Source organism: Brassica rapa, chromosome A01 (assembly GCF_000309985.2).
Source record: "Brassica rapa cultivar Chiifu-401-42 chromosome A01, CAAS_Brap_v3.01, whole genome shotgun sequence".
Classification (NCBI taxonomy): domain Eukaryota; kingdom Viridiplantae; phylum Streptophyta; class Magnoliopsida; order Brassicales; family Brassicaceae; genus Brassica; species Brassica rapa.
This window is the reverse complement of record NC_024795.2, coordinates 29177523-29198170: the sequence shown is the minus strand read 5'-3', so window position 1 is coordinate 29198170 and position 20648 is coordinate 29177523. Positions and strand designations below refer to the sequence as shown.

Genomic DNA, 20648 nt, shown 5'->3' with positions numbered 1-20648 from the left:
GGCAATATACAGTTTTCCCCTCTTGTGTTTTAAACGTTTTAAAAAAATTGCTTGTTTGCAATCATGTGATGATGATGTGCATGTTTGTTTGTTTCCGTGCAATCATGTGATGAGGAAGAAGCTTGTGAGATTGGAGATGGTCAGGAGGAGCTTGAGAATGAGAGCTGATATTAGGATTATGAAACATTTGGTCACGTGCCCAACATCAAAGGTTTCTCCTATTTTCTATTATGTCTTGCTGTCACCCGCCAATAGATTTCAATTGCTAATCTGTTATGTTTATGTGCCTTTTGGTTGGTCAGGTAGTGTTATATGTTGGGAGTCTTGAGCATATCTTCAAGCAAGAAGGCATGCGTGGCTTATACCCCTACCGTCATGGCTCTTCTCTCGAAATTGGGCGGTGAGTGAGTTCAACTTGTTCTACTACTTCTTTGATCCTGGAGCAAAGGAAGTAGATTGCTTGTTCTAAACAAGTTTTTCCTTTTTTTTTGGCAGGTTTATTTCACAATGTAGGACCAACTCAAGAGCTTTTTAATTTCAAATGGTTAGTCTTTACTTTGTTTCTGCTTCCTGTTTTCTTAAACAAACAATGGGAGTTAATCTTCTCACATGCAGTTAGATGAGGATCACAAACTCAGCGGCGTTGGTGCTAACGTAATGGCTGCCTCTGGACCATTGCCACTAATCATCCTCTTTGGGTTGTCAAGAGTCGTCTTCAGGTCCCTTTTTCTTCTTCTTGGCTTTGATTTATGCAATCAAAGAAGGAACGTTAAGTATTTACCCTGCCCTGCTTAACAATAAGAAATGAGCTGAGTGATTTTAGGTTAACATGGAGTATGGTCTTGATCCAACAATTGGGAAAGCCATTATGCAAGCAGCTCAGGAAGTAGCTGAGGGAAAGCTCAATGATCATTTTCCCCTGGTAGTGGCACTCAGAGTAACATGAATGCCAACGAGGTCACTTTCTCACTTGCCACATCTATATATATATGTTTCTCTCATTCTTTAGTGCTTTACAATACAATACAAGGCCCTTGTGTTTTATGTGTTTTGCTCTTTAGGTCATTGCTAACAGAGCAGCTGAGATTCTTGGTCGCCAACGTGGTGAAAAATGTGTCAACCGATCCCAATCTTCTAACGACACTTTCCCTACTGTAAGCTTTTTCTTTCAATTGCTTGCGCTGTTTGTTGTTCCTACTAATTGTTTGTTGACGCTCTGCGTTATGTCTAGGTCATGCACATACCGAGATTAATTCAAGGCTCATCCCTAGTTTGAAAACTTTGCATTCCACTCTCGACTCTAAGGTCTCTCCTCTCTTCTCAACTTACACACTTACTCTCTGAATTGCAACATGAAACTTGCTCTAAATAGTATCATAAATTACTTCTGACCTCACTTCAGTGTGTTTATATTTCTGTTGCGTTTGTTAATTTTCTCAAACTTATCTCCTTTTCTGGCAGTCCTTGGAGTTCAAAGATATTGTGAAAATTGGAAGAACTCACACTCAAGATGCTACTCCTTTGATTCTAGGACAAGAATTCGGTGGCTATGCTACTCATTTCTCAAGTATGCTGTTTATTCAGAAACAATTATGTTTGTCTTGCACAAGTGAAAATCACATGCAATTTCAAAATTTGGAACTTATGATTGCAGGTTAAGTATGGGCTTAATAGGGTCACATGCACTCTACCCCGCCTCTATCAGGTTTGGCAAAATGTGATATCTTTGGAGGATGTGCTTTCCTGTCCATTGTTTTCATTGATTTCTAATTTGCTAGAAATGTTTGGCCAGCTTGCACAAGGTGGAACTGCTGTTGGAAGAGGATTAAACACCAAGAAAGAAAGGGTATATCTTGTTTCTAACTTTATTCACATCCCATGGTTCAACCCCTCTTACTCTAACTGTTGTCTGTTGGTAATATTTGTATAGGTTTGACGTAAAGATAGCTGCTGCAGTAGCCGAAGAAACAAACTTGCCGTTTGTCACTGCGGAAAACAAGTTCGAAGCTCTGGTTAGTCCCTAAACAAATTAAGATGCTCTTAAATGGTTGATATATGAAATCAGTTGCTTAATTATTCTGATTTTTCCAGGCTGCACACGATGCTTGTGTTGAAACCAGTGGGTCACTTAACACAAGATCGCCAATGATATACGTTTTCTTGGAAGGTATGTATCCACTCGTTTTTCTTAAAAATATTTTTTCAGTAATGTAGTATATGTTGTTATGAGTTAAAAGCATATTTTCGTATAGTGGCCCAAGATGTGGTCTTGGTGAACTTGTTCTGCCTGAAAACGAGCCAGGAAGCAGCATCATGCCTGTATGAATGAAGTTTTCCAAATTTGTTCTCCTGTCGTTTTCATTACTTTTGATTCAAATGATTTTAAATCTCTTTTTTTCTCTCTCTCTCTCAGGGGAAGGTGAATCCTACACAATGTGAGGCCTTGACTATGGTTTGTGCTCAGGTAAGTTATGTTCATCAATGCATGCTTACTGATAGAGGGATCTAAGTTCTTTCTTAACTCTTTTGAGCTTCATTTTACAAAATTGAAGGTTATGGGCAACCATGTCGCTGTGACAGTTGGTGGGTCAAATGGTCATTTCGAATTGAATGTATTTAAGCCAGTGATCGCAAGCGCTTTTTTGCATGTACGTTAATCTCTTTCCGTTGTGGATCTATTTTGTTTTATTGTATATAAAATATTGTCAATCTGAACCTTTGGATCTCGCCTCTTTGACACCGTCCATTAGATTGGTATAGCAGATGCCTCAGCTTCGTTTGAGAAAAACTGTGTGAGGGGAATTGAGGCCAACAGAGAACGGATCTCAAAGCTATTGCATGAGGTAGTTTTTCCTTCTCCTTCATTTCCGGTCTTAATAGTAGTAACCACATGGTGTGAATATCATCACGGGCGGGAACTAATTTTTTTTCTTCTTGGTATGTATTACTGTGTAGTCCCTTATGCTTGTGACATCATTGAATCCGGTAAGTTTCCAGATATTAAAATCTGCCTTTACGTCATCCATTTTCCCACTAGGATTACAAATGAAGTTACACGTATGCTAAGTTTTCGAATCCTTTGTCTCCTTTCACCAGAAAATCGGATATGACAATGCTGCAGCAGTTGCCAAGAAAGCTTACAAAGAAGGATCTACATTGAAGGTAAACACAAGAAACTCTTTGTCCTTCTTCATCCTGAAATCAAACATACTTGAAAATTGATATAAGAAACAAAATAGAAAATTCATCTACAATATTTTTTGACATTTCATAAAAACCCGACCAATGGAAATAAAAACGAAATAAATATCATGGATATTTTTTGTTGTTGTTACCATGCTCAATTTTAAAAAATATTCACATGAAAATTGAAAGATAAACACAACAGTGATTATTACATAATCAAAACATATGTTTTTGAAAAAAACATTAAGTAATAAAAATGTATATAACCCCGAGGCAGTCCTTCAACTATAACAGTGATTATTTTAGCGCACGTTATAAGCATAAATTAAGGAATAATTGTTTTTTTTTTTTGGTAAAATAAATTAAGGAATAATTAGAAAATGAAAATAAAAAACATTAACGGTCTCACAGTTTTACTTATAAAAAAAAAATATACTTTTAACAAATATCACAGTTTTACTTATATCACCACGTGCATTGAACTTCACAATAGTCGTTAACCACTGTTTGATCATATTTGTGGAAGATGTATACAGTACTCTGTTTTTTCTAGTGCTGGATATGAAATACTCTGTTTTAGTCATTATCTTAGAGGAAGATTTAATATTAATCTTCCTTTTCTCCAGGGAAGTGCTGGTGGACATTTGGGTCCTCTGTTTTTCTATCACCATGATCATAAACATTCTGGCTTTCAAACCAACAACAACTTAAGAAGCATGCGTAGTCCTCCTGCTGCTCCAACAAAGAGTGGATTCTTGTGTAAGGTGTGTTTGATATCCTTAAAGCTTCTAGGTGGAGAGATGATATTTATGTCAATCTGATTACATGTTGAAATGCTTCAAAAGTCATTTATACCTTTTGCTCTAGAGCATAAATGAAGAAGTTTCAGAGAGTTTAGACCTGTTACTTTGAACTAGTAGCATTAAAATCAATTTATTAGTACCACCTATTTATCTTATTATATATTTAAAATCAATATAATAGATCTATTTTATTATATATAATAATAAATCATATTATTAAATTATATATTATATAAATTAAATAACAAAATAATCAAAATTGTAAAATGTAGAACAAAAATACTACGATAGAATTAGAAAATTAGATGTTATACATTCGAATAATAACCAAAGCAACGATATACTATATACTCAAAATCATACGTATATTTAAAGAACATAATATCATTTTAAATAAATTATATATATAATTAAATAACATCATATTATTTAAAATAAATCATACATATCAACTACAATATAATTTAAAATTATTTAAAATGCAACAATAAAATATTAATTCTAGTTATAGGTTGAATTAATTCTAATTTTACTTAGATACTTAACCACATAACTGGTTTATTCAACAAGTCTAGATTATTACACCGGGGTCATCTTTGAAGCCGTTTGTATAGGAGCTGAGGTTGGATCAATTGCTGCTGGTGGTCGATATGATAACCTTATAGGAATGTTTGGAGCAAAGCAAGTCCCTGCGGTTGGCATGAGCCTGGGGATCGAGCGAGTGTTTAATATATTGGAAAAGTGACAAAAACTGGAAGAGGAACAAAAACGAGTAAAAACTTACTTCTCAATCTTTTTTTCTTACTGTCCTAAGATTTTGTTTTTTCTAACTTTTATTTTTTGTTTTGGTATGAATTGGAGGTTGTTCTATCTACAGAGACACAGGTTTTGGTTAGTGTAACGGAGGAGAATAAGCTAGGGGAAGCTGCAGAACTGGCTAGTCAGTATATTGTGAACAAAAGGAGAGGAAAACATTTTGATCGTGCTCGTTGCAAGGGTTCAGAGATTCCTTGGATGGTGATTGTAGGCAACACAGAACTCAGTAAAGGTGTTGTGACATTGAAGAAGATGGTCGAGTGGAGTGAGGAGGAAGTTAAAGGTGTTTCTAGAGACAGTTTCGTTGCTGAATTGTTGAAACGTCTCTGAGTTGTCTTGAAAATGAAACACATTGTGTTGTATTTTTATTTTTATATCTAGTTTATACAATTCTGATGATGACTCAAAATCTTGTGATTGTTGTTCTTGAAGATAAAAAAGTAGGAGATTTTGATGTTGATGATGATGCCTTGGTATTTTTACTATTTAGAGGAGAGGAATTTTGATTAGATCTGGTTGAGATATGATTGATTTAGTAGATAGATAACCGACCAGATTTGATCTTGTTTGATCAGTAATTAATCTACAGTAAAATTAATAGTTAAATTAACGACTAATCATTCTGATAATTTCAACTACAATTTAGCTACAGTAATTGGATATACAACATTATCGACCTTAGCTATACTGATTAGTTATTTAGATCAGCTTGATATCCAAATGAAGTTAATCACTGATATTATCCAAAAAAAGAGTTGGATTATCTGATTGAGATGGGAAGAAGATGAGACTGCAAAAGTCAAAAATGATTTTGGATTTCATGAGAGAGATAGAGAAAATAAACACAAACAGAGGTTGTCTTCTTGTTCAAAAAAACGTTGATCTGCAGATCTGCTTGCATGAGAAGAAGTTTGATAACGTGTTGGAATCTGCGCCTCGTTGCCGACATGTGTATTGAGTTCTTGTGTGCATGCATGTGTTTAGTGACCCTTCTTCTGGGTTCCACAGCTGAAAGTTTGTTCCCTTCTGTCATTCCAATCAAATTAAATACAACGATAGTACGTAGTACCATTTTATCAACCATATTTCTTACAAAATGAAATCTTTTATATGTTTTGATTTTTATCCTCGTTAAACAGTCATTTTTTTTTCATAACAACCGCGTACTTTTGTTAAATAAAAGTATACTTATCATAAACATGATTAACTTTAAAAATAGTAACTAGATTTGGACCCGCACAACCATGCGGGTATTAATTTTCATGTTTATATATATTTTACATAATTAGAATATATTTTTAAATTTATTTATATATTTAAATGTTTATATTTAATTATTTTTTAAATATAACAATTTGATAGTTTTCATGTTGTAAGTTAATTGATTATTTCAAATCATCATATATATTTGGTATTTTTATTATATATTTTTTAAAATTTTTTTTATTCAATTATTATGATCATGATCCGTAATTCAAAGCGCTAAATTTCCTTCATCAATATGTTTTTATGTTTATTCATTTAAGATAATAACTATATATATAAAAGTTTAAGACAACTTAGTTTTATACATGAATTATCTAATTTACTAATGTTAACCCGTTCTACCAACATATTATATTTCTAGCATAAATTTTTAATGTTTGTGAAAATAAAATATATTAATTTATCAGTTTAACATAATTTTATCATATTTAGTCAAATACAATTTTTTATTTTAAAATGATAGATATAACTATAAAATAGTAAAATTTGATCTAATTTTTTTCATTTTATAAGAGATAACTGAGTATCTATATATATATATTATATATATTAATGTATAATAACATTAATATCATTACTAATTACAAAATTAGTGAAAATATTTATATACAATTTTTGATAATTAAGATATTGTTATAATATTTTTCAACACATTTGTTAAGAAAATTAAATATATATTTATATTTTAAATTAAAAGATATCAAATTATATTATGATTTAAGTAGTTAAAAAATTATATATTAGCATTAAGGAAATACATTTAATAAAAAAATTAAATGATGATCCAAATAAAAATATCACACATGAATCAATGTGTATTTGTTAACCAATCCGGGTTTTTAGGACTCGTTGTTATATTAGGAATGATATATTATTAATTCATATTATTAGTAATAAATGAATGATAATTGATTTCTAGTGAGAGTCTATTTTTTTTAAAATCACACATGAATCAAGGTTGTGACTTCTGTTTTAATATATAAGATGATTAAGCAGACCAAAGAAGTAGTTTAGTACTGTAAATGATAAACCAGTTTTTTCTTCTTCTAATCTTAATCTTAGTTGGATTGAGAGAAGCAGTATAGTCCATATTTTATAATGTTAATGGATTAAATCTGATAATCTCTCACTTTCATGTGATGATTGACTGATCGAGAGACCTTATTATATTTGAATGGATATTCTTTTTATTGTGTGTAGGAAAGCCTCAAAAAAATATTTATATAATAATAAACCCAATCTCTATGGAAAAAAAAATAGACAACATTAAAAAAAAAAAAAAAATCAATAAACTCTATTGCTCTGTTTATAACTTTCTTTCTCTCTCTACACATAAAAAAGTAGAAAGCTGAAGAAGAAAGAACGAGTTTGTAGCTGGGTGGTTGCGTTTCTTTCTCCTTTTAAAAATTACCATCTTCTCTCTCTCTCAGTTTTCTATTCTTCTGTTCCTCTCTACGCGCCAACAGAATCAATCTTCCTTATCTTTTGTTAATTTTCCTGGATTGAATCTGATTCTGAGATCCTCCCTACTTACCTATTGATTGATCTGTCTGCTGGTGAGTGTCTTTTTCAGCTCCAATTCGATTAAAAGTTTTTTTTATGTGTTAATTTTTCTCAGTAATTGTTATTTTTTGATTGGTTGCAGACGAAGAAGAAATGAGAGAGAAACGGTTGTGATGTTTCTCGTGTTTGCAGTCTCTTTCTCAATCACTCTTTTGATGTGTTCTGATGAATAAATAAACAAACACCTCTGTCTCTCTTTTCTTTTTGTGTCTGTGTGTGTGTGGTGCCAATAGAGAAACTTTTTCGGGTATTAAATTACTCTACAAAATGTTTTTTTTTTTGTAAGAAGAAAGCGAGATTACAAAAACGTGTTTTTCTTTCTTCTTTGAAGAGACAACCCAGAGAAGTCATACCTTACCTTTTTCTTGGTCAGCTTTGAAAGGCTTCATTTTTATATTCAATTTTGTTTTTTTTTTTTTAAGATTCACACTGCTCTGTATTATTATTCTCTCTATATGTGTTCTTGCAGAAAGTAGCTGGTACTAATAATATAAAGGTTTGTTTCTTCTTCCTTCCTTACTCATTATTTGCTCTTTCTGGTGATCATAAAGAGTGGTTTATTTTTTTTATTTCCATAGCTGAATCTTCATTTGCCACTTTTGGTGAAGACCACCGTGGGTGTGTGATTGTACAACTAGTTGGTCCTGGAGTGCCTTTTCAATATCATCAGGGCCCTGAGAATGGGGTCCTGTCTATCTGCTGAGAGCATGAGTCCTAGACCGGGCTCTCCTTGCTCTCCTGGCTTTGGTGTGAGAAAAAGAAAAAACTCCAAGAATAAGAGACTTGGCGGTTCCAGAAACTCCTCCTTTGACTCCAGGAGAGATGATCCTCTCCATCGAGTCCCCGGTCGTATGTTCTTGAATGGATCTAGTGAGGTCGCTTGTATCTTCACTCAACAAGGCAAGAAAGGGCCTAACCAAGACGCCATGGTTGTTTGGGAGGTTAGTTTAGAAAAAAAACAAATTAAGTCTTCTTTGTTTATGGTTCTCTTATAGGTTTTTCATTTTGTGTGTTGCAGAGTTTTGGTTCGAGGACGGATACAGTGTTCTGTGGAGTGTTTGATGGGCATGGTCCTTTTGGTCATATGGTTGCAAAGAGAGTCAGAGACAATCTTCCTCTCAAGTTAAGTGCTTATTGGGAAGCTAAAGTACCTGTTGAAGGTTCTATAAAGACTGTTAATAATAGTGCCAACAACAACTCTGAAGATGCTGCTTCTTTTGTTTCTACCGAGGAAGAGCCTAGGCCAGAAGAGAGCACGGAGTCTGAACTGTTTCAAACTCTGAAAGAGGCGTTTCTTAAGGCTTTTAAAGTTATGGATAGAGAGCTTAAGTTCCATGGGAGTGTTGACTGTTTCTGCAGTGGTACAACGGCTGTGACTTTGATCAAACAGGTACTCTCTCGGCTTGGTAGTGTGGTTCACTGTTTCTTGGTTTTTATTATATATTCTATGCTTTATGGTAGGGTGAGTATCTCGTTGTTGGAAACGTTGGAGACTCTAGAGCTGTGATGGGGACAAGAGACGGTAAAAATGGTCTTGTTGCTGTTCAACTAACTGTGGATCTCAAGCCAAATCTACCAGGTTTGAATGATAACAAAGAACTTATGATGGATCTCATTGTTGAAGTTGTGCTGATTGCTTGATTTTTGCAGCTGAGGAGGAGAGAATAAAGAAGTGTAGAGGACGTGTGTTTGCTCTTAGAGATGAGCCTGATGTTTGTAGAGTCTGGCTCCCAAACTGTGACTCGCCTGGTCTTGCAATGGCACGTGCTTTCGGAGACTTTTGCCTTAAAGACTTTGGTCTAATCTCTGTCCCTGAGGTTTCATTTCGCCGATTAACCGAAAAAGATGAGTTCATAGTGTTGGCTACAGATGGGGTAATTGATAAGAGCATAAACATTCCTTTTCTCTATCCATTTTCTTGGCTCAGTTTCTAATGTTTTTGTGTGATAGATTTGGGATGTACTCTCAAATGAGGAAGTAGTGAAGATTGTAGCTTCAGCACCATCACGTTCCTCTGCAGCAAGAGCTTTAGTTGAGACTGCGGTTAGAGCGTGGAGACACAAGTACCCAACCTCCAAAGTCGATGACTGTGCTGCGGTCTGCTTGTATCTAAACTCCAATGGCTCAAACGCCATATCTACAGCTTCTTCCTTCTCCAAACTTGAAGATGGAGATGAGATTGATGATGGATCAGGTCCAAGCGGTCTAGGCAGGTCTAGTACTGTCAGAACAGGGAAAGAGATTGCTCTAGACGAAAGTGAAGCTGAGAAGCTGATAAAAGAAGAGGATACAGAACATGGAACAGAGTATTCTGCACTAGAAGGTGTTGCAAGAGTTAATACACTTTTGAACTTACCAAGATTTGTGCCTGGAAAGTGAAGAAGTTAAGTTGAGTTTTGTGACAAGGACATCATCAAAATAAATTACTCAGGAGGAGAGGTTCTGTGTTTTTTTTTCCCCACCTTTCTTTCTACATTTTTCTCTTATTCTTTTTATCTAAAATCTGTTAGAGATTCATTGTTTTTGGAACTACTTAAATACTCTTGTCAGTTTTGTCTTTTTGTTTAAGTCTTTAGTTGATGTCAGTAAAGAAGAGTGAAAAACACATCACCATAATGTAATAATGGGAATCAGATCCTTTACATGATAACCAACAGAGGGACCAAACTTTAGTTTTGACCAATAGGTTTTTTACTGAAACTACAAAGCAAGTCTTAGATAGGATCTGTTGGCTGACCAATCAATGGTAAAAGAGGAAATGAACTAGGAGAGAAACAAGTGTAAGAAGCTTGGTAATGGCTAAAGAAGAGGACCATGAGAGATTGTGAGCACCAACTGTGTAGATTGATCCACTTTGTTCATCCTTCACTTGTATTCCTCCTGAGCCTATGTGTTATTGATTCTTCAACAGTTACATAACCTAACTAAAGCTACAAAATCTCATAGAATATTTTAACAAAAAAGATATTGTGATGCTTACAGTTGTGATTGGTCCATCCCATGACTTGGTTTTCTATATCGTAGACAACTAACTTGTTAGATAGCGCCATATCTGCGCAGCCAAAACACATATCAAACCTTCAATTTCTTTTTTTCTTTGGAAGAGAGAGAGAGAGATACCTCCAAGAATCAACAATTCTCTCCCATCTTTCGTCTGGAATCCACTGCTTTGCCAGCCAAAACACCATGCGTCTCCCTAGAGTCCGGTTTAATGTTCAGACAAATATATACAAACAAAGACCTAAGAGTCAGAACAAAAGAACAAGACGTACTTGAAGTTGGAGCAGATAATCCTGAGGATACACCGTCAAGGAAGTAGATTTGTCGAACTGGAATGTGACAGGTGGGAACAGGTCTAATCTGTGAATTTTCAAACAAGAGTGAATAAGACGAAACACATAGAACTCAGACAAAAGCAATGAGTTAGATTCTTACTTGTCGATATAACGGAAACAAATAAATGAACCCTGGAGGTCTTGAACGTTATGGAAGGTGAGCTTTGGATGCGTAGACAAGGTCTGCCAAAGACACCCCCCACCAAGGAAAAAACAAAAAAACAAAAAATGTCATCAACTTCATATAGTAAAAACACTCAATATATACAAAAAAATATATAATAATTGCATTGACCTCATTCATTAAGGGCATGCAAACAGAGTTTGGAAGATAAGCCAACGTAGTACCACTGTCAACAATGACCTTCTCCCGACGAAAGTTGTAAAACTGAATTACCAACTTCAACTGAAGCGAGGCTAACACTATAATGATCTCTGTGAGAAAGGTTCACAAACAGTCTTTTTTTTGAGTAAATTCAAAAAATTAAGAAGAGCTTCAAGAAAAATGCTAATTCGCTTCCGATTTAGAGAGCATAGGAGTAGTCTTCACTTTTGGTGACACAACTTCTCCAATGGCGAATATACCACCTCCATTATTGTTATCCAAGCAATGTGCAAAAGACTTTTTTCACCTTTCTTTGTGAAGCTAGCTGAGATATAAACGATGAATTCGACTTTCCAAATCCCATTATCCCATCAACTGCAGAGACGGACACTTCGAGCTGACCGGACTGTTTAGACCCGCACCCGAAGATAACAGTTCCATTGGTAGAAGTAGAATTTCCAGTAACCAAGTCCAGACGCATAACATCTCTCACTAAGTATCCACTAGTCCAGCTTTCATCTCCGTGTTTGATATCATATTTGCAAGACGAACCTGAGTGACACTTAGATGTTTGGTAAACATAAGAGCAAAAGCTGTCATCACAAGAAACAGTCTGTGCAGTGGAGGAAACATCTGAATCATATGGTGTTAGCTTTACCTGAAAAGATAATTAATGAAACCATTTTAATAAATGCAACTTAAACTCGATGGATTAATTAATTAATGGTCTTACTAAATCACTTTTCCTAGGACATTTGATGCAACCGGCACAATTCACCCATAAGAGATCACTTCCTGTATCGACTTGGACATGAAAGTCTCTTCACTCTTGATGGAGTTCCCAGACCGATTTTAGCGAAGTATTGACTGTAATAAAAGAAACCAAACCAAGAACAAAGAGTCAACATTTTACTATATCATATCATAAATGGTTTAAAAGCCAAGAAACCAAAGAGTCAAGAATGAATCAGTGACCTTACAAACAGTAAAAAATAAATTAAAAATTCAGATTCATATTTTTAGGAAAAAACTCCTTTTTCATTTTAAATTCCCAAACTTTATTTCACACATTTTTTTTAATTTTACACATTATATAGGAAGAAAGCAAAATTTCGAAGAAGAGCTTTTAGGAATGGAGATTCGTACCCAGTAGGCCAGCTATCGCCGCCGAGAGGGAGATCAATGGCGGAGGAGAGGAGTCTGGAGTGACGGTGAGCGTCGTGAGCTTTGAGAGCTCTAAGATCCTTTTCTATTTTCCCGCCGAACTTGCTTCGAACTTCAAATACCACATTCTCCGTCTCCGCCGCCGATAACTGCAGCTCAAACAGTAACGTCACGACTGTCGCCGCCAGTAAAATCGGTGACAAAGACCACTGTCTCCGCCTGAGATCCATTCTCCCTTCAGCACCACTATGCAAGATGCAGAAGAAAGTGTTAGTTGTGGCGGTAGAGTGTGGTTTTAAGACAAAAGAGGTAGAAGAAGGAAACTTGTAATAAAAGTAATTTAAAAAAAAACTATATACAATTAAATACTCTTTTTTCCTAAATTAGAAAACATACTGTCTGATAATTAATGAAAACTATCTCCAGTTGTTGAATGGGTCTCACGCGGAGACACTCAGTGTTCTTTGTATTTTACTCTGAGATAGTTATATTTCTATGTCAAGCTTTATAAATAATTGATTCTTAGATGGTGAATAAAGTGAGGTTCAAGACAATAGAGGTAGAAGAAGGAAACTTGTAATAAAAGTAATTTTAAAAACATTAACAACTAATACTTTTTATTCCTTAACTAGAAAATATACTGTGTGATAATTCAACCATCTCGAGCTGCAGGTATTTGTATTTGAGTCTGATAGCTATATTTCTCTGTTAAGCAATACAATAATTCATTCTTATATGGAAAAAAGTTTTTTAAAAATATATATATATATATATATATATATATATAATATTACACCCAAAGGCAGTTTTAAGTTTTTATTAACATAATAGAGCAGTTTCTTCTACCAACACACTTTCTCCTAACAGCTTCCCTTTAACCAAACAATCTAGTTACATTGAAACTAAACAGCTGTGTAACTAAACAAGCATTTTAGCGGGAATAAACACACACCACACATCCTTATTTCCAATCGACGCTCCACATTAAATCTGATATTTTTGACAAGATTGATATCTGTCTCTCTCCCCAGCCTTTGGATTTACTTTATACTTTATATTCCAACGGCCCAGATTAAATTATGCTATAAAATCCTTCTTCATCTTTGATATTCACTTTTTTCTTGTTTGGATTTTCTCCAAATCAAATGTTAAGCATTTTCTACCTCCATCTCCATCGAATTACTACTGCTAATACTCTAGCATGTTCTCAAAACCCACGTAATGATAACTCCTTAACAAATAGGTTGCTGTAATCTAATTTTTTTTTATGTTTCTATTTGCAGATCCGCCATGGCAGGTCACTACATGGTTATTCCTGGAGAATGGACCTCCACTGACTCCCTCTGGAATTTTGCAATTGATAAAAAAAGATGTCAAGGATTGTACCAGTTCGTCCCAACATGAGCTTGCTTGAATTACAAAACAATGTCACGAAGAATTTCTTCACCTTCACCGATCCGCCCCCTTCAGCTGTCTTGAGCTATTGGTCTCCTAATACTAAAGAGCTTGCTACCGGACTCACAACACCACCGGTTATCTCACAAATGATGGGGCTGTCAAGTTAGTGTGTACATCTATTAAAATAAACTTGAAAGCCTAAAACGTGTGTACATCTAGTTAAACCAAATCATATGTACACCAATATGTGTACGTACACTAGTCTTCGGTCCCTGATTTATAATGTACACATATCATTCTACATATACACGGTACATAATAATATGCATATGTACACAAGTAAACATGTACACATGTACATATCATATGTGTACATGTGTACGTTATGAAGCATTGTATGCAACCATGTGTGTACGTAAAAAATCAGGGGGTATATATGTACACAAATCATATGTATCTTCCAACAGTTCAAATATACAAATCATTGCTTATTCACATTATAGTTTTTTTTCATTTAATCTCTCAAGACGTATATTTCAATTTTTTCACTAATTATATCATAATGTACATAATGATACTAAACCCAGCAAATCTCTAATGTGTTTTTATCTATCAAACAAAATGTACACATGAACACAAATCATTTGTACACCCTTGTGTTTTCATTTGTACACCCTTGTGTTCTTCACCACCACCACCCTTGTGTTTTCTTTTGTTGGTCTTTGCTTTCTCGTTATACACAAAGAGTGGATCCACTGCATCACTCCCACCCTAGTAGCCTTCGTAATCTCTATCATTGTAATGTCCTTCCTTCAACAAATTAAGCATGTAATAGACATTTTTATCAAAATTTTCTTCATCCCAAACACCTCACCTTTCCTCGTTGCCCCATCAATGATTTGACAAGCAGCTGCAAGAAAAAAAAACAGTATCACATACAAGTACTTGTACACATGCGTACACCACTATCAGAGTTTACGTGTACACAACTTTTGTTACGTACACATGTACGCTATTGTTTTTGTACACTTATACGCTTAACATCCTATGTACACGGACACACATGAGAAGTAAGCTTACCTCAAAATCGTGTTCTGCCTTTTGTACGTCCGCCACATTCAGTCTAAAACAGGAATTTTGAAGAGATGTCCAAATCATGAACCCATCAGCTTCGTCATCCCCGGTGTGCCGTTCAGCACATCTCCGATTTGGGTTTCGTCAAGCACGTCCGTAGCCCATAATACACGATCTACGGCTAAGTACACATTCACCCTCTCGCACGGAAACCGGTCGGTAGCAAATAGCCTCTCTGGTGGTCTTTCGCGCACATCCTCAACCTCCACCACCTCTGTGATGATACTAACAATTAGAGACCAAATATGCAAAAGGACATATCACCAAAAAAGGGGAACTAACCGTCGGCCTCGTCTTTCCCACGCCGGGCTCCATCTTAGCGACATCTTCTCCGCACAGTCTTCTTCTCTGAGCCTTCACTATTAAGAAACCGCCGTCTTCACCATCTTATTTCGAAATCATGCCTTCATTGCTATCGTTTTCTCCGTCGTCTCTCAGATTTCTCTTTCTCACCTCGGTAAAAGCAACAAAAAGTAAGAATATAAATTTTTTATGTCCAGTTAATTAACACAATCTCTAAAGTTGTAGGGGCCCACTCCGAATTTTAAATTTCAAAAGCGTAACCAGAAATAAAAAAAACACATTTACCAAACTACCCTGTCAGTTACACTTTATCAAGGGCAAGTTAAGACTTTTCACACATAAACTACCTCAGTAGCCACAACTGTCTTATTGTGTAATTAAAACATGGAAACTGCCCTGCAGTGTTAATAACTCATATATATATATATATATATATATATTCAACCTCATTTCTTCAATTTTCATTATTTGAGGGATAGAATCGTCAATTGTCAGGAAAATATAAATATCCATCGTAATTCTCTCGGAGAATCTACACCTCCCGTTTATTTATCACGAAAGCGATTGAACTGACATAAATACCCCCGAATATTCTTGTTCATCCGGAGAAGCTTGAGGCTACAAGCGTCTTTAACGCTGTACATAAATAAATTAATTAGCTCAATCCGTTGAGACCGCACACCGAAGACAAGCTGATCAACTTCTTTTCCGACACTCTTTGACGAAACTCAAACAATGCCTCTGTCTCTGCGTCTCGCTCCATCTCCTACGGCTTTATCTCCGACAACCGGCGGATTTAGTCCTGCGAAAAAGCAGTGTCGTATCCCTTCTTACTCCGGCGTGGCGACGACGACGAGGAGGATTGGTTTCTGCTCATTGGATTATGTGAAAAGGGGAGACTCCTCTGTGGTGAGGTGTAGCTTAGAGACGGTGAATGTCAGTGTTGGTCAAGTGACGGAAGTGGATAAGGACACTTTCTGGCCCATCGTTAAAGCCGCCGGTGAAAAGATTGTGGTACTTGACATGTACACTCAATGGTATGTCACTTTAAACACTTCTGCTTCTATATGATTCTTGAACTAGCTAGAGCTCAATTTATTGTTAAGTCCATCTATTAATGCTTTTAGTTTTGATATTCTTGATCTTCTAAGAGAATTCAAAAGTTGCGGTTGGTTCAACTAAAGAGATTGTATTATGTTAATGCAGGTGTGGTCCATGTAAAGTGATTGCTCCCAAGTACAAAGCTTTATCAGAGAAGTATGAGGACGTTGTGTTTCTTAAGCTTGACTGCAACCCTGAAAACAGGGTTTGTCTTTAACTCTCATTTCTCCACACCAATGTCTTGCCTTGTTCTTGTTGTTGATTAGTTTTAATAACTTTTTAACTCTTTTTCTGTTTTTGGTGGCAGCCATTGGCAAAGGAGCTAGGGATAAGAGTGGTTCCAACTTTTAAAATATTGAAGGATAACCAAGTGGTGAAGGAAGTTACGGGTGCCAAATATGATGATCTGGTTGCAGCCATTGAAACAGCGAGGTCTGCTAGTTCTTCTGGATGAGCCAATCCCCATTGTCCTTTACTTGTAATATGGCTGTATCAATGTAACAAATTCTCTGCTTTTGTATGTGTAAATGTTTTCAAGCAATATGATGATCAATATATTCCCATAAGCTGTGCATAAGCCTCAGCAGAGAAAAAGGGAAGATCCAACAGTTGGCATAAGCAGTGCAGTTTCGACCGTTAACTGTGTTTGCAGCTGCCAATATCAACTGCACGTGGCAAATAGAGGCTATATAGGCTTTCCAGAGCTTGAAAACTCATTAGTAAACAAGTGCTCTAAGAATTCTTGATCTTTTTTTTTTTTTTTTTTTTTTTGCTAACTTAGATCTTATCTTAAAAATACATAACTTCAAAGAGACTGAGTACTCTAACAAGGCTTATTAAATGTGCTACAAACAAAGTTTATCCTAATTCTTTAAGTCAAGTGAATGAACGCACTTCATTGTTAAAACTTAAAAGGACTCGGGATTCCAAAAAAAATAAAAACGTGAACGGCAGGATTCGAACCTGCGCGGGCAAAGCCCACATGATTTCTAGTCATGCCCGATAACCACTCCGGCACGTCCACTCTTGTTGTCTCTTTTGGTACACACTTAAAAGGTCTACACCATAAGTATTTAAATAAAAGGCAAAACGTGAACGGCAGGATTCGAACCTGCGCGGGCAGAGCCCACATGATTTCTAGTCATGCCCGATAACCACTCCGGCACGTCCACTATTGCGTATTGAGCTATATAGCACTTGAAAGATGTTTCACACTGACAAAACTTCGCAAACATGACAGAAACTGCCCCTTTTGAATGATTCTAAGTCAAAGAAAATTGTTGGATTTAAAGGGTTACAAATACACTAAAAACCCAAAACAGTCATCTACTTTGTGACCAACAATGACTATTTGCTCATCCCAGTTTAAATCTTGTTGAGAGAAAAAAAAAACAGAAATCTCTCTGGTGCCAATACATATTGGAATCTGATATGAAGCCATCTTCTTTCTTGCTCTAACATCACATTGCAGATATGAACAACTGGATTCTCGCCTGTCCTCGTTCCTTCTCCTCTGCTCCTTCAACATCTCCAAGGTTGTCATGATATTCCTGTCAAAAGGCTTACTCATGTTAGCAACAGCGAGCAACAAAGAAAAAGATAAAGCTGCGCGCATAGAGTGCATGAAAAACAAGATGGTATGACAATGTGAGATTGAATTTTCACATCTTGCGCAGATGTTCGAGTTCAAACGCCATTTCAACATCTATTAGTAGCTAATCCGTGTTGGGTTTCAATGAATCGATTTCTCCACATTAAGTTTAAAAAAAAACATAATTGCTGTAGAGACTACTTTAAGGTGACAGAATAGAGAACCTGAAGTATCTCCTTGACGTCGTTTTTACTTAGCTTTTGTTGCTTCAACAGCAGCTCGATCCGCGCTCTCATTCCAGAATGCCTACATAATATAGAATGATTACAAATATTAGTATTCCTGAAACTAAGCTTAGGAATGTTCTTGAAGGGTGTTTTAACGGACGGTACTTACTCAGAACACCAAATATGTCCCAGAATAACAGCAACAAGCTGCAATTGCAAAGTTGACATTACTCAGAATTAAGAATAAATAGATAAACGAAGATGTAAACATGATTTAAGAGAGGCATCTTATGTGAACATGTTCTCCTATGACACACTTATACATGCATCTACTCTTTTCTTAAATCATGTTTACTCGGTCAAAAAGCAAACATAATTTAAGAAAAGAGTAGATGCATGTATAAGTGTGTCATGGGAGCACATGTTCACATAAGATGCCTCTCTGCATTCCGCAGATGATATAGACATGAAGATAAATAGATAAACTAAGCTTAGTCGAACCTGAAGACTGTAGAGGCCTGATTCTAGCTTCCGATTATATTTTTCATCTTCATCCAACTGGAAAGTAGGATCACTTCATCAAAAGAGATTCAATCTCAGAGTTACAAAACTAAAGTATATTGAGGAGAAAGTGAATTACCTCAAGGTCATCAAGCTCAAGTTGGTCTAACCTCTCGGCCTCTGATCTAACCCTATCAGAGTATCTGCCAAGCACAAAGACACAACTATGAGATAAGTACTAGTAAATGGTAACTGGAAAAAAATGAGCTCTTTCATCAGATATTCTTTCACCAAGTATATAACAAAGCTACAACAAAGGCTGTGGGCTCTTTCATCAGATGCTAAAAATGGTTTAAGTGAAGATTATCAGAACACTTATATTACCTTATGTATAGTTCCATAAGACGGTCAATCTTCTCATATTCATTCTCAACGAACTTGCTCAACAAACGGTCTCTTCTAGAACCCCTTAAAATCCCAGCTGAATGATACAATTAAAGAAACCAAAGACTTAGCATCAAGAACATGAAAAGAACTCACTTTGTAATTACAACGAACATATCACTTGTCTTCTTACCAAATAATGACGCAACCAGCGAAATAACCCGCTCCTCTAACTCCTCCTTATAACGTTCCCTCTTAATCCTCTTGTTCAGCGGAATCTAAACATTCATAGAACTAAACAACATCACTACCTCTTTCACATTACTTTGATGTATGCAAGCATTTTCTAACAGAAGATACACTATACAAAACCACAAGCGAGATTGTAAAGATGGATTGAAAAAACTTGCCTTACCCATGAAGGCAGCAAAAGCTGTTTTCAACCCCATAACATCCACAAACCTCTCACACGCCGGCGGATAATTAGTCATAGCGAAGTCAAGCGCCCTTATCGCAGACCCGTACGCATACTTCTTCTGCTTCATAATAATAATCATCAGCTCCACACCCTCAGCGTTCACAAACCTCTCCTTATTCTCCAACGGCATCAACAGACAGCACAAGACATCAAACAGATTCTCCAACATCTCCTCCTCATCAGGAGTCTTCGGATCCTTCGACTTATACATCGCCACACCTTCCAACACAGCATCCACACCGTTCATCTGCCCCAACCGTTTCTGATTCGCCGTGCTATTCTGCAACAGAATCGCAAGAATCTCAGACGCGTACTGCTTAATCCCTTCGAAGTCTCTCACTTTAATCTTCACCACAAGCCACCGTAACAGCTTCGTACGCTCGCACACCATCTCAGCTACAGCTGGCTTCACCTCAACAAGATTCTCAATAACCGTCAAGGTCGCGTATATAGCCGCGGCCTCATCCGGATCCCCTTCCGATAACCGGTTCATGTTCTGAACCAAGAGCTCTAACACATTGTTCTCAACCAGCGCGTCGACAAGCACGCGCGCCGGCTCGTCGTTATCCTCCAACGCGTCCTCGTCCGTTAGATCCTGGAGGAGCTGAACGACGTCGTTCGCGATGTCCGCGTTCTCGTGGGAGAGGAGGTTCACGATCGAGGGGACGGTGTTGGAGGCGACTAGCTCCGGGTAAAGCTCCGGGGCTCCGGCGAGGATCTTGAGCTTTTGGAGCTCGTCGTGCAGGTCGACTTCTGAGTCGGCGAACTTCTCGGGATTCTCGACGTACTTGAGGCGTGCGGCGATGTTGTCACGGAGGCGACGCTCGAAGGAGAGGACGAGCTTTTTTAGGGTTTTGAGATCGACGGCTTCGACTTGGTGGTGGGAGGATTTTTCGAGCTCTTCGAGGAGGGAGAGATCTACGGCGTTGGTGGGTTCGTATCCGTCTGAGGCTCGATACGACGGCGGAGAGTTGGGGCCGGCGTCGATCGCTTTTCGTTTTCTGGCGTGGTTGGAGACTTCCATGGCTAACTAGCTAGAGTGAAAATCTCTAACAAGAGTTTTTTATTTAAGA

General features: G+C 36.6%; 4 protein-coding genes, 2 non-coding genes and 3 pseudogenes across 6 annotated transcripts in view; 5 read left to right on the top strand and 4 right to left on the bottom strand.

Moving 5' to 3' along the window:
* Positions 1 to 20648, top strand: part of LOC103842894 (protein SPIRAL1-like 3) — a 209522-nt gene that overhangs the window by 172461 nt on the left and 16413 nt on the right. The window lies entirely within an intron of this gene.
* LOC103844864 lies at positions 830 to 4527 on the top strand (annotated as a pseudogene).
* On the top strand, positions 4061 to 5325 carry LOC103843555 (annotated as a pseudogene).
* LOC103843542 (probable protein phosphatase 2C 33) lies at positions 7202 to 10231 on the top strand. The gene is made up of 7 exons (XM_009120278.3): positions 7202 to 7627; positions 7717 to 8130; positions 8213 to 8575; positions 8653 to 9024; positions 9096 to 9213; positions 9285 to 9508; positions 9585 to 10231. The coding sequence occupies exons 3-7, from the start codon at positions 8315 to 8317 to the stop codon at positions 10011 to 10013; spliced, it is 1404 nt and encodes a 467-aa protein (XP_009118526.1). The 5' UTR covers positions 7202 to 7627; positions 7717 to 8130; positions 8213 to 8314; the 3' UTR covers positions 10014 to 10231.
* On the bottom strand, positions 10093 to 15718 carry LOC103843545 (annotated as a pseudogene).
* LOC103843525 (thioredoxin F-type, chloroplastic) lies at positions 15954 to 16960 on the top strand. Its single transcript, XM_009120266.3, has 3 exons — positions 15954 to 16330; positions 16500 to 16599; positions 16702 to 16960. The coding sequence occupies exons 1-3, from the start codon at positions 16029 to 16031 to the stop codon at positions 16846 to 16848; spliced, it is 549 nt and encodes a 182-aa protein (XP_009118514.1). The 5' UTR covers positions 15954 to 16028; the 3' UTR covers positions 16849 to 16960.
* Positions 17337 to 17418, bottom strand: TRNAS-AGA. The gene has a single exon. It is a non-coding gene; the product is annotated as a tRNA-Ser (tRNA).
* On the bottom strand, positions 17485 to 17566 carry TRNAS-AGA. The gene has a single exon. It is a non-coding gene; the product is annotated as a tRNA-Ser (tRNA).
* On the bottom strand, positions 17619 to 20623 carry LOC103843515 (beta-catenin-like protein 1). Its single transcript, XM_009120257.3, has 8 exons — positions 19508 to 20623; positions 19291 to 19375; positions 19098 to 19194; positions 18853 to 18916; positions 18714 to 18770; positions 18382 to 18419; positions 18210 to 18291; positions 17619 to 17944 (listed from the first exon to the last, which is right to left on the bottom strand). The coding sequence occupies exons 1-8, from the start codon at positions 20597 to 20599 to the stop codon at positions 17855 to 17857; spliced, it is 1605 nt and encodes a 534-aa protein (XP_009118505.1). The 5' UTR covers positions 20600 to 20623; the 3' UTR covers positions 17619 to 17854.